Source organism: Acipenser ruthenus, chromosome 9 (assembly GCF_902713425.1).
Source record: "Acipenser ruthenus chromosome 9, fAciRut3.2 maternal haplotype, whole genome shotgun sequence".
NCBI classification, from domain to species: Eukaryota; Metazoa; Chordata; class Actinopteri; order Acipenseriformes; family Acipenseridae; genus Acipenser; species Acipenser ruthenus.
Window position 1 is genome coordinate 9,945,243 of NC_081197.1, and position 14,483 is coordinate 9,959,725.

The 14,483-nt window shown below is 36.3% G+C and overlaps 1 protein-coding gene across 3 annotated transcripts in view; it reads left to right on the plus strand.

Moving 5' to 3' along the window:
- Positions 1 to 14,040, plus strand: part of LOC117962455 (limbic system-associated membrane protein-like) — a 617,235-nt gene extending 603,195 nt beyond the window's left edge. For all 3 annotated transcript variants that reach the window (XM_059031079.1, XM_034923602.2, XM_034923603.2), the window contains one exon: positions 8,344 to 14,040. In XM_059031079.1, coding sequence (XP_058887062.1) covers positions 8,344 to 8,438 — 95 coding nt within the window. In that variant the 3' untranslated portion in view covers positions 8,439 to 14,040. The remainder of the gene's footprint in view (positions 1 to 8,343) is intronic.
- Positions 14,041 to 14,483: the final 443 nt, after the last annotated feature.

Sequence of the window (14,483 nt, forward strand, 5' to 3'; positions counted from 1 at the left end):
TGCAGTTCTCAATAATAGTTTGTCAGTCGAATAACTTTATTTAATCATTAGACAGACTGAATCATTTATATTTATTTTTATTTATTTTAATGAAATGCTGAGGCAACTGTCTAATTGTCTGAGATCTGATGTCAACTAATGTTAGACATGAAATAATATTGTTTGAATGTGTAAAAAAAAAATTCTACAGAATGAAAACTAAATTTTTTTAAGAAAACGTTTTCTTCCGAGTCAAATTGTCATTCATATTTCTAAATAAGAAAAATACAAACTTTATGCGGTTGATTAATGATTAATTTATACTGCTATGATAAATTAGTTTGGGCACTGCGTTCTTCCTGAGTTTCAGGTAACTATATTTAACTGGGTGGCTTTTACACATTTAAACTTAACTGTGATTATTAGTCTCTTGCTGATATTGAATGATCTCTCATTCAAACAACACAACTCTGCTCAGAGATTTGTATTGTATTACTGCAATAAGAATAAAATAAAACATTGTTGCATTTTATGCTGGGCTCCCCACCCCCCCACCCCACGCCACTTACTCTAACCTCTATATCTAACTCATGAAGAAACTAAACTGTGCATTGATATTTTGTTTAGTTCCGTTGCTATAACGTTGTCAGAAAGTATTTAAGTTATTTAAATAAACATTGCAATGGGTGGCTTGGTGGCGGTGTGCTTTTGCGTTTAAAGGCAACAAAGGTAATTCACTCTCTATTTGTATTATACTGTGTCTGTTAAAAATCTTTTTTCGCCTGGGTGGCTGTGGGCAGTTAACCAACCAGGGCAGATGCCGAAATTACATTAAATTCAAAGCTAATTCGACATCTGCCCACCGCAGCTGGACACTTTGCCAACTGCCCGGGCATTACGGTAACTGCCTGATTTCAGCAGCGGTCCCTAACATATATATACTGTTTAAATATTTAGCGCTAATTGTTTTTATCAGCTTTACTTTTAAAAAATATGATACAGATCTTGTAACGTGTCACTTCCAATACTAAACAGTGTGCTAGTTTTCCCAGCAGAGGGCAGCCGTTGCAAAGAAAATCATTCAAGCATTGCAGGCATTGTGCACAAATTGTAATGCACATACTGTATTGTTATTTTTAATGGCTTTATTTATTTTTCCATTGTAAACCTTAAATAACTAGTTCTCATGAGATTAATTCCTGGCAGTTCTCTAACTGGATCAAAAGTACAGAAAAAAATCAAACTGTGCCTTCAGTTTTCTGGCATGTGTTCTTTCTAAGAAGACATGCTGTAGCTCACAGCAATGCAATGGAAGATCTCTGCTAGTGACTTTCACTACAGCCTTTTCCTATATAGACCACATTGTATGTAACAATTCTGTATTCATAAAATAAAGGTTTCCTTTATTAACTATAATTAGCATCCATTATAAATACACAAGAAACAATAAAAAACGATTCTAGAACAGAAGTTACTTGTTTGTTACTATAAGAACTCCTTTGAAGATTTGAAAGACTTCAATCATACCCCCGCCCTAATTCTTCTTTGTTCCAGGATAAAGAGATTCAGTTCTTCGTAGCTCAGTCCTTTAAGCCCTGAGGTTAGTGTGGTTCCTCTTCTTTGGACTCTAGCTAGGGCCACATGTCCCTTTGGTGCTGTGGTGACCAGAACTGGACACAGTATTCTAAGTGCAGTCTCACTAGTGCACATGTTTCAGCCCAGTTCTCTATTGGATTGGATTTCCTGGGTATTGGCCACTCCTGCAAGCTTTGTGTCGTCTGCAAATTTAACGGCTTTGTGAATTATCCCCTGATCTAAATCCACTGATAAGAAATAGCAAGGGTCCAAGAACAGAATCCTGCGGCACCTCACTGACTGCATGACCCTAGTTAGAGGTTCCCCTCTTACAAGTACTCTCTGCTTCCTATGCTTTAACCAGGTTTGTAACTATGTTCTTGTATTCTCACAGATTGCATCTTGAGGATTAGCCTTTCATGTGGCACTTTGTCAAAGGTTTTTTGGCCGTCTGAGTACATAATGCCATAGGCTCTTTCTGTGTCCATCCTTGCAGTGACATCTTTGAAGAAGTCTAAGAGGTTTGCCAGACAGGAGCACCCTTTTCTGTATCTGTGTCAACTGTCTCCTGTAATGCTGTTGCTATATAGATATTAAGTACCGGTACACATAATTGTACAAAATAAAATAATAAATATTATTGACAAATGTTGAAAAATGTAAAGATGAAGTGGTTTGTGTTTCTTTTTCTATGTTGATCTTCAAACAGGTCAAGTGGACAAACATTTAGGGTAATTAGTTTAAACTCAGTTGGTGACTTACATTTGCATGTTTACTATGTGGAAGAATATATACAAAAATCTTGGATTTAGTAGTAAGATAATTAATTTTGTCCCCCATTAGTGAGCATCAAGTAGACCACTGTGTTACTGCTCTTATACACTAGGTGGTGCTGAAGCCTTCCTAAACCATTGTTTCAGTGCAGACAGCAGTGGATTTTTAATTAAGAGTCTGAGTCACCTCTTCTGGGTAGGGCGTTGGTCTGTAGCTTGTAACAATGAGAATGTAGATGTGGCTCAAACATAAAGCAATGGTATGTGTACAGTATTTTATCCTGCAGAATTTAGCACAGTAGAGGTAGTTTTTATTTAAAAAAAATGAAGCAGTGAGCACCCTGTGATATATGCATGGTTCAGAGGGAATTATTAAGGTAATTATATTGTGGAGTGAAAAGCACAAGGATTTGCATTACCCAGGTCATAATCCAAGAAGGAATTGCAGCTGGTAATAAAATATGTTTCTACAGACTTTCTCAAGGTCAGGCCCTTTGTTTTTTATCCAGGGTTTGTATGGCCGTTTATATTTGACTTGCATGTTCATGTATTCGTATGTTGTTGTAGAGGCGTGTACAGCATTCTATTTAGTTCAATATTATAGCACTGAGTTGTATGCAATAAATGTTTAGACAGTTGCTTGTAAAAATCAAGATTACAAGAATAAATCCTTCAAGTACTAAAAGACCAAACCAAACTCACGAGAGTATGTATCACCGCGCCCCAGGTGCGTTCCGCTTGGGAAGTGGTCATTTGTGTTGTAACACACCCTGAAATGCCTTATTGCGCTTAGAAAATGGGTTAACTAAATTGAAAAAAAAAAAAACCGTTTATTTTTAATTAGCAAAAAAGTCATTTTTATTAAATATCCTTCTGCCTAAAACTGAGCTAAGAAAAAAATAGTTCTATATTACTTAAAAAAAATTAAACCAAAAATGCATACATTTAAAAAACGCGATTTATAGATGTTGAATTGAACATTGCCTTGAAAGTGTCATTTTTCTTTATTTGATTTGTCATACTTCTTGTAATTCTTGTTTTGTTCATTACATTTTTAAGTAAAATATCACTGGCCATTTTCATCATGACACAGCACAAACCCTTCTTCAGAAGACCTGCAACAGTATCAGGTGACAGTGCTGTTTTTTTTTTTTTATTGTCCATTGTTATAGTGGCAGGAGACATCCATACCAGATTTGTGCTTCTGCTTCACAGTGGCGAGAAAGACGTTATTTTCATTATGGAATACCCGGTAACTTATCAAACTGACTTTGCAGTTTACGACTGGACAACGTGGAGAATTACTGGGCCCGTGTTAAGAAACAATTTAAAACAATGCAGTGCACAGCAGAAGAGATGATACCATCGTCCCTGGACAAATCAATGTGGAGAGAAAGGTACGGCAGGAATTGTCGCAATGCATTTATAAATATTCTGCATCAGATCACACAGCAGTCAGAACATGAGATGCAACCGACCAGAGAAGAATGGACATAGACGGGAGCAGCGTCAACAAATCATCCATTTAACCACGGAAGTCTCTTTTAAAAGCGACCCAAATCTTTTAAAAAACCTGAAAGTTTAAGATATTTGTTTTTAAACTGTTTATTTTCAGAATGGGATAGGGAAACGCTGTAGTTCAGGGAGAAGGAGCAGAGCGATCAGAATGTCGAGTTTTGAATTGATTTGAATACTTATTTTTGCTTTTTTTCACTACTTTAATTAATCATTGGTGTCCGATTCAGACTCATTCAATATCTCATGTACAATTCAGTTATTATTATTATTATTATTATTTATTTCTTAGCAGACGCCCTTATCCAGGGCGACTTACAATCGTAAGCAAAAACATTTCAAGCGTTACAATACAAGTAATACAATAAGAGCAAAGTCAACATTTACATAAATCTTGTCAGTCATGTTTGTTGTGATAATTTCCAATATGTCTGCTGTTTTTTTTTTCTTCAAAATTCTAGTGGCGTATGGATGTCTACCAGTGATTTGCCTTACCCATGGGGATATACTGTAATATCTTCACCCCCATGTGACCTGTTTTGACCAATCATGATAGAGTAATTATACCCATTTTATATATATAATATATAAGTGTATTTAAACTTAAATGATCTGGACGAACACAGTATTACTGCAGTATATCCTATTTTGCTGGAAACCTTTCCAAAACAGAACCTACGTGTTTTTATGACGTCTTGCTCACTGTGTAAGTTAATCAACCCTTTTTTCCCCCTGACAAGCCACCAATAATACATGTGATTAAATGTAAACCCTTTTCATATTGACCTGCGTGCAGACACTCAGTTGATGGTTTAGATGTTATAAACCACATAGACTGTCACAGCCATGTTTAAGCAGAGCTCTCATTGTAGTAGGTGACCTCAAAGCTCAATCTTCCTACTTTGTACAGCAGCTTAGTTAGACAATCAAATATGTTGCAGTACAACAAGCAAATCCATAAAAAACACATTTAAAATGGATTTGAACTAGCCTTTACAGTTTTTTGTTCTGTATTTGCGCTAAGTGGGGATTGCTCAGAAATCACAAGGTTAATATTTGAATCATCAAGCAAATAACCCCAGTCTGCACAGTCATAGTTAATTTTAAAATTTGGCATTGTGTCACCTACTCTGCTAAATTAATTCATGTAATCAGCGCTCCAGATAAGGTGTTGGGTGTGGGAGTAACTTACCCTCTAATTTTAACACTGAGAGTGTAAAATAGATTTTCAGGGGGTAAAATGCAACATTGCCTTGAAGTCATGAGTAATCTTGATAAATACTGTGCAATCTTTAATGGTAACAGGGGAGGCATTAAAAAAGAGCCTTCCATTTTAACTGCAATATTACTTTGAACTAGGTACAACCACGCGTGTGTTCTACAAGGTTCTGTAACAGCTCTGCACATTTTTATATGAGGTACAGTATTCCAGTGACTACAAATTAATGATGTTACTTATATTTTAACATTAAAACTCAGTGAACATACAGATAAATAAAATAAGGAAATGCATTAATAAGTTATAAAACAGTGACACATTATCAGCACCTTTTTTTGGCGCTTGCCTCTGACGATGGTTGCAGTTGGATTTGTAGCTGGACTGGGGTGTTTACACTTCAACCTTTGTAGCTTTGAATTTTTTTTATTCTTACTGTGATTGGCTGCAAAGACAACAGGACTAGCCAGATTGGATCATGTTTGTTGGGTTGTTTTTCTTGTGCACCTTTTCCTAGTAACTGAAGACATTGTATTCTGGGAGATGTGGTTGTAGTGGACGTTTTAGGGGAGGCGGGAGTCAGAAAATCTGTGCAGCAAAATTGCTATGCATATTTTTACGCACTAAATTTAAATGTATGTTTTAATGTGTAAAAACAGCAGATATACGCAACTTATCTGGACAGCTGAATGTAATTATTATTAACAATTTTGAAATATGCTGGAACAAGAACAACACTTGTGCGTCCTTCTTCAGCTAATGTTAATAATAATATAAAAAAAATAAAAAACAGCTTTACTATTATCTGCAAAATGTTGTCATACTTGAGTTGTTATCAAATTATTGTGGTTACATGTTCTGAGTCTGTTGAGGTAGATGCGTTAGTTTAGTTTAGATAAAATGAAGGATAATGATATTAAGCAATAAAAGTCTACCTAGTGGCAAACATACCTGTTACCCAGTTAGTGTAGCTGCTCATAAAAACACACAATACTATATTGTTTTATCAGTCCCCCTTTGTAGCTTTAGGGAAAATATTTGAACTGCTGTACCAAAAATATATGTGTCATAAAACCCTTTCAGGTTATCTGGGTTGTGAAGTGATGCCATTAATTCACCAGCTGAATAATGGCTGTTGGTCTTTCAACAGCCTTCATAAATAACCCCTAAACAATTCACCACGCAGAAAAAAATGCATTCAAATCTTTAAATCAAACAGTTTCTATCTTGGCAAAATGCCACCGGCGTCACATTGAAATGGTTCCCCATTAAAGAATAAATAATTGCCCCCTGTCCAGATAAGGAGCAGAGATCCCTGGTGATTGGTTCCATGTTTTATTGATTCTAGTGTTGTGATTAACAGTTCCCAAGGGGGTTCCTGTCTGGACACAGACAGGCGCCTGAGTGGAATTTTAATAAGGATGCGTGAATGAGGTGGTGCTTTGCTGAACTGGAACTGAGATGTCACACTGGCAGAGCAGAGCTGCAGAGAGGAGGCACAACAGCAGCAGGTGGTTCTGCACAGCATTTTTGCCAATACCGTCTTGGCTCACTCTAGTTCTGGAGGAAGTGCCAGATCTGTCTGGACTGGATATAAATGTTTCTTTAAAAATGTAAGGCGCACTGTGACAAATGTTTTGCCAAAATGAACGCAATCAATAATAGGTGAACTAGGGTGAATTAAAAAAGTCAGCAAGCCACTTTGTAATGATGCTGTGGGAAAAAAAAGCAATGAACAATGAAACTTGGCACGGGGGAGCAACAAGATTCTTGGGCCGCTACCAAGGCCCTGTTGTGGGTTACACAACAGTGGGCATGCTGGTAATCTAGGCCGGTAGACAGCATAATTGCGGGTACAAGCACAGAGCACACTTATTTTAGTAGTCAAATGCTTCAGACCATGTCCACATGTTCTATAACACACAGTCAGGAACTAGTATATATAATCCATGTTACTCAGGATGTCTGCACAGCTCTCTGCAGTGGTGATATACAGTGCTCTACAATGTAGCTGGCACTAACGTTTCTAAAAGGTGAAGTAATCAACTAGTACAGGATAATTGCAATCTCTCATCGACTTGCATCATACAACAGCACTAGTCCTGCGTTTAGAAATTCCCAGTAGAGCAGATATATTCAGAATTATTGTAAATCCCAAATAATGCCAATGAAGCCGTGCCATAGCTATGTAATTACTTGTGTATTAGTGTATTGAATAGTATGGAATGCTGAATGCTTGTAAAAATGGCCTTCACATATACATGTTGACATTTAAGATCTGTTGCAGATTTTCACTAAGGATGTTATGTGTGAATTTTACGAACTGGAATATGAAAGTAGTGTAAATGTAAACAATTTGCTTACAAAAAAAGCTGTATACTTAAAGTATTGTGCACAGTGTGTGTTTATTGTGTATGTCATTTACTGGGGTCTAAAACACTAGTGAAAGGTTTAGTAATACAGTACACCCTCGCTATAATGCCCTTCATTATAACAAACGTTCTGCTTTAATGAACCTGGCACCCGGAACCCAAATAAAAAAAAAGATAATATTGGAACGTATGTGAGGTCTGTGAAGTGCAGGAACGCTTGGAGTAGGAGGGGCTGCTGGTGATTGGCCATGGAGTGGGACGAGGCGGGGCTAACTGGGTAGAGACAGAGTAGTTCCACCCTGAGATTCTCTGGCCCACAGAGACCTGTTAGTTAACAATTGGCAGATTGTTTGGCCCTGAATCAACTGAAGGCTCATTCTTATCGCGTTACGGATTTTTATTACAGTATACACACACTGTCTGTATGCGTCTGTATGCACGAGATGCCACCTCGCAGTGAAGTCCACTCTTTTGTCTTATAAGAAGCGTGTGCTGTGTAACTGTCTCCGAAACGAAAATCATTTGTTGCAACCAGTGGCGCTTGTACTAGGGGTGCTGGAGGTGTGGCAGCACCCTCTGGCTTTGCATGGCTTCCATCATATACAGGGGGTACAGTTTTGTTCAATGGCTTTCAGCACCCCCACTTTAAACATTGCTCCAGTGCCACTGGTTGCAAAAAAGCTGGGAACTATATTGATCGTTTGAAATACTGCTGCGATATTGTAAATTCTGAATATGTTTTTTGACCCTCCCCATATTTTCCATGTGTGTCAATTAAAACACTGATACAGTTGATGCAGCTGTGTGTTATCCAAAAATCCCAATAAGTCAGTGCTAATAAAACTTTATTAATCAGGAGAAAATAATGAAATTAATAAAATTCAATATATTGTGTTTCTCTCTCTTCTCCCAGGACCAGGCACAGTGAAGGATAATGGCTCAACCTGCCTCACCCAGTCACTGTGGCTTCTATTGGCGTCCATCACCTGCCTTCTCTTCAAGTGTTAATGAAAACGCCTCGCAGCATCATACAGGATTACATTCAGACTGTTTGTATTACAACAACCTGCTGCGCTGTGGCGCAAAAAAAAAGAATAATTCTATTCTATTAAAATAATCTTTTAGATGAACAAAGGCTACTTAATAAACAAACAAACTTGCTTATAAAGTTTAATTATTGTGTTAATCCCCCCGTTATTTGCAGATGAGTAAGTTCATAACCCTTTTTGAGTATGTTTTGGAGTGAATAGTTTCATTAAAAGTAAAAGAATAAAACCAACAATCGTGTTTAGTTAACACAAATATGGCAGTGATTTCAAGTCAAATACATCACCGTAACAGCAAGGCAAAAGATTTTAAAGCGTTTTCATTTTATTGTGGTGCGGTTATAAAACTAGCTTTGAGCAAATTGCACATTTTTTAAGTTATTTAAGGGAAGTGAACATTTCCACAGTAAGAGATGCGGTTCATAGCCTTGCTAATGAATGACTGATTAAACATCACAATGTTGAAAATGCTATAGAAATACATCTTTGTTGTGGTCTTCTGAACTGTGCTGCAGCGGGGAAAATTGGTGTGTGCAGTTTATAGATCAAGCAAGTGAGAAGTTAAACAAAAATACATATATTTACCCTTGTGTACTGTACAGGATAACATCAAAGCGTTTTCCCTTAGTTTTTAGATGGTACTAGTTGAACATAAGTCTCTGGGCATATATATATATATATATATATATATATATATATATATATATATAGACACACACAGAGACATATTAGCCTATCAGTACATCCAGTTTTAAATAGTTGTACATATGTTGGATATATGATCTCACGGATGGTGCTTGTTAAGTAGTTTCTCACTTCTCAAAGGCCTTCTTGGTTGAAGCTCTGTGCTTGGGTGCATGAGGCCACTGCTTCTGTAGTTTTGATTAATTTATAGTACATTGATGAGCATGAGACCAGCTGATTGATGCATACTTTAAGTGCACAAAGCTTGTCCTGTCACTAGAACGGCATTCTTTCATTAGAAGAGGGCTTATAATAAAAAAAAAACTGTATATATAAATAATTTGTATAAACATATTTTTCTTAGAGAACATTATGACCTGTTAGAAAAATATTTGCTGTAGGTAGTAGGATTAGATAAAAGCTAAATATATGCTACACAAAACTTTCCAGCACAATGGAAGTAGCTACAGAAATCACCTGCCATATTTGCTGTTCCACTAAAATCATACAATGCTGCCAGCTTGGGGAATACACAGAGAGCTGGCCTTTATGGGATGAACCTGTTGATGAAAATAATTAAGTGTTTCGGGACCTGTACTTTCAGAATGTGTTAGAAAAGAAATGGAAAATCTTAACACAGTGTCCTTTTTTTTGGTTATTTTGTAATGTATATACTTGAGTCCAATGTCCATGTTAAAAAAGATTTATTATGTTTCATGTTTTGAGTTAGCATAGTATGTTGCTGATGCTGAACCAGTAGTGGACCATGATGGTAGCATATTTTGCACCGTATATTAATGTTACTAATGGGAAGATGAACATTTGTTTTTTTTTTATTAAAACTGTAAAACTTGTACCTTTACAAATCCCCCTCCTTTATTTCCCATTACCCTTAGAACGGATAGGCTTAGCAGGTTTTTTTTTTTTTTTTTTTTTAATAATGTTTTGGTGCCTCACGTGTCTGTAAGACTCCACATTTAACATGAAAACGAGTTGATTAAATCCCAAACAAGCATTATGACCTGTATATTGATACTAATGTTTTCTACAATCAAAAATGACAGCACTGCTCTGTGACCCACTTCTATGGCATCGTAAAATAATTCAAAGTTATACAGTATAGTATATCTGTATCCATTCGAATTAACTTTGTGTTTCTCCTAATGCAGAGATGTATTAGGGTGCTATATCTTTACATTTGATTACATATATGCCAAAGAACAGGGGTAAATTTGGCAGTGCCCTTGACAAAAAAGTACATGGACCACATACTGTAAATGAATGTCATTGACATACCTCTGTTATAATTCAGAATGCTATCTTTCTGCTTGGTTACCAGTTGGTGTTCACAAACAATCACTCAAAAGAGTGAATAAACTTAAAGGTGCAAATGTGTTTTCCTGTAACCTTAAGAATATGGAAAATATTGTAAGACATTGTTTGAACAGTTCAGGTGTATTGCTCTGAATGCATAGAATCATTATAATTACTTAGTATATCACAGCTGTGTTTTTTGACCTACATTTTACTTTTTATATCAGTTACATAGATTAATATAGAGCCTTTTCTCTTACTGTATGTGAAAACTACTCACAGATTCAACCTGTGATGAGTATCTATCAATTATTTTATAACAAAAACAAAGTTATTTCAGGGAATATTAGGACAAAGGCTATTCAGAAGGTTATGGAGCAGCATGGCTCAATAATTTATGACAGATCTAAATACATGATCTGTTTATATATATATATATATACTGTATGGAGTACACACACACACGCACATATATATATGTGTGTGTGTGTGTGTGTGTGTGTACTCCATACAGTATATGGGTTCTTAACAGGGGTGGCTCCATAGTCTAGCAAAACCTTTTTTTTTCTGACAAATGTCCATATTTCAGTTTTCCAAAATTAATTTTTTCAAAGTGAAAATGTTGACTTATTGCACATTTATTTCTCTGGATCTTCAATGTTACAGTTCCCCAAAGCTAATTTATTTGAACTCACCTGAAAATTAACTTGAATGACAATGTTTTTGCATCTACACTGTAAAGAAACCCCAAACCTAAAGTTTCCTATATAGATGATATTGTCATGAACCTGAATGATGTTCAAAGAAAAGATGGTCATAGAAGGTTCTGCAACTCTTAAAATGTGTGACCAATTGTAGAATCCTCGGTTAATTAATTCCAAATCTTAAATTCCGCTTCATTCTTAACCAATTCATTTTCTTTGAAAAAAACAAGTACCAGTATCTAGCATGATTGTGTGGCAAAATTAAGGAATATAATTACAAAGCTTCTTGTTGCGTCCATTTAAATGGATTGTTGTTTAAATGTTTGTTACTTTGGATACTGCCTTTGTTTCTTGCTGGGGTTTAAAGATTCACAGATAATTTTACAACAAATGTACAAAGGCTGCTGTATTCATAAAGCATTACATGCATTGTATTCATATGAATTGTCCGGTAAGCTGATGCTTTTGGAATAGAGACCCACATTGCAAAGCTACCTTTTCCAGTGTTCTGGTGTTGTAACAAATACAAAAATACACCAGCCTATTCTAATACAATGGCTGTAGAGAGGAATAAATACCCAGGAAACAAGCTGCATCATTTTTACTGAATGGGTTGTGACCAGCTGCCACTCAATTTTACTTGGTTTCTTCCCAGGTATGAATCACAAGGTGACTGTGAAAAAAACAACAGGTAATAGAAAATATATTCGCTGTATTACAAAAATGAAATATGACTATTCTAATCTGAATTACCGTTTTACTGAGCTGTGATAGTGGGTTTAAGTCTAAGTTTCATTCAGTTGAGCTATGCATAGCATATGTGATTGACGTAAAGCTTTTAATTGATAATGGTAATGGGACATAGGCACAAAAAACAGCTCTACATACGTTTTAAGGGTGTTAAGAACCATTCTACTGAAACACATCTTGAATTAGTACAAAACCAGGTGATCACTGGCTATGTAACCATGGAATAGCAATCTGTTGCCATTGTTGTAGAGTGTTAAGAATATACAATGGATTCACTTGCAGTTGCATGAAAGACACACAATCAGTTTTTTGGTTTTTTTTTTACTGCTTTTGATTTAATTACTCTGGGGTCGTACCTGTTTAGTAAAAAATTTAACATCTCCCCTTTTCTTTAAATAACTTTAAGGAATTAAATTAAAATATTTTCATTACTGAAGTAATAAATCTGAAGATTTTGGTGGAAGGCATTCTTTGTAAAATGCTCCTGCCTGAAATGGAAAGATACAGTTTTAACAGAAAACTATTCTGTGCCATCGGCCAATCAGCTTCCAGCTCTAGCAGGGTTCTTTAAAACGTTATATGCCCGCTGTAACACTAGCGCATCAAATGTGATCCAAATCTGTGACTCCACAGACTGCTAGCTGACCTAGTCCCTTGACTCACTTCAATTTAGTGTTCCGAAAATCCAAAAGCAACCATGACATGTAATGTCTGGGATTATGTTTTTCTTGTTTTTTTGTCAGGACTATTTACATTTCTCAGTGGAAGGGTAACCGACAAATAATGTTCTAATAGGGATACATTGATAGGATACATAGGCTGCACAGCCTCAATCTAGTATCACTAATGGACCGTAGAAAATCGAAAGAAGCCATTGTCATCTTTTGGCACACTGGTCAATCCTCACCTGGTTACCTGCTCTGCCAGTTAAAACCTATGACAATCTCTGTAGAAGTGGAGCTATCGAGGTAATGACAAGGCTTTTATTCAGTAGCAATTCCGCTTCTAGATGCTGCTGCTGCCTCCTAGATATTCACAGCAGCCAGTTCATGTAGTGCTGTTTTTTTGGCAACCCTGATTATGTCCCAACATCGTTTGCACAGTTTCTGTAAGATGTTCTGTGATGATGAGTTTGTTCTGTAGAAATAATTGTGTATAGCAGGATGGATAGCTGACCTATAAAAATGTTGATATCCGGAGCATGCTATAAATAAATAAATGCAAGTGGTATTAATAAGCATATGGGGTAATTTTAGTAGGCTGACTGGAGCTGGTGTTATTCCCTTTTTCTTTCTCTTTTCTTTTTGTTTGGGATAAATGAATCTGCTTGAAAGGGTAGGACATTCTCATTACAACAACCAAGCCCAATAAGTACGTGGTCCCTCATAGTTTCTGTACATGGTTATAAGAGGTCATTAACTAAACCCTATAGGTACTTTAGTTCAGAATTAGCAAACACAAGGAGCTAGTATGAACAACATGCAGTAAGCACTAATAGGAGTATATGGTACAGTAAATCATACAAATCAAACGATACTCCTCATATAATTCGATGAAGTTTTAGCCAATTCTAACAAATGTGAAACCACACTAAACTGCTAGAACTCTTTGAATCCATTTTTGTATTTTATGGAAGGGCCTCAAGGACACAAGAGCATGGAATGCCATTACTGGTGAACTTCTAAAATGAACTGTCAGAGGGGTCATCTATAAAAGCATCCCTTCTCATCTGCTTTCTAACAAGCACTGAGGCCTTCATGGTGGACTTCCCAAATGTTACAAATGCAATCAGGAAATAGGTGACCTCCACAGATATCTAACCTTAGCCATTTTCAACTTTCTCTTGCTTTCCATTGTGAATTTCTACCAGGTCGAATGAACCCACATCCTTTCAGACCTACCCCCTAGCTCAGAACTCTAGGAAACTACATTTCTCTGTACAGCTGCTAATAAAAGGTCCACTTTGTAAAAGTGTGTTGCTGATTCCTATGTATATTTTGTGTGTGATTCTAAACTTTACTCCAGTGAGAGGATTTTGGTTCTATTCTCACTGCTTTCCACAGGCTTGTGTTGCTTTGGGTTTGCTAACATAAATAAATTTAAACAAAAGTTTTCAATGAATGGTGTGATTCTTTTTCCTTTTTTGCAGCAATAGAAATGCATGTTTTGCATTTAATTCGTTTTTAAAAATTAGATTCCCTCTAGAAATACCAGCACTTAAGAGCTATAGGAATAACACTTGCCCATGGCAGCATCAAATTGTGTTGACCCCATTGATTTTAAATGTCATCACTCGTCAATCACACTGAAACACACACAGATAGTATTGTCCCTAACTTATACTTAACCAAACATATTTGGTCATTTTCTTGGGCATACACACTGAGCATTATAACTTAGTGTTGGCATCAAATAGATTAATTTTACATGTGTGCTCTTTGTATATATCACATTTGTGGAGAAATACCAACACAGTACCAGCAAAAGCATCCCACTCCATTATCAGGCTGGGGCTCAGCTGTGCTTAGAGTGAGGTTTGCATCTACAGAAGCCAA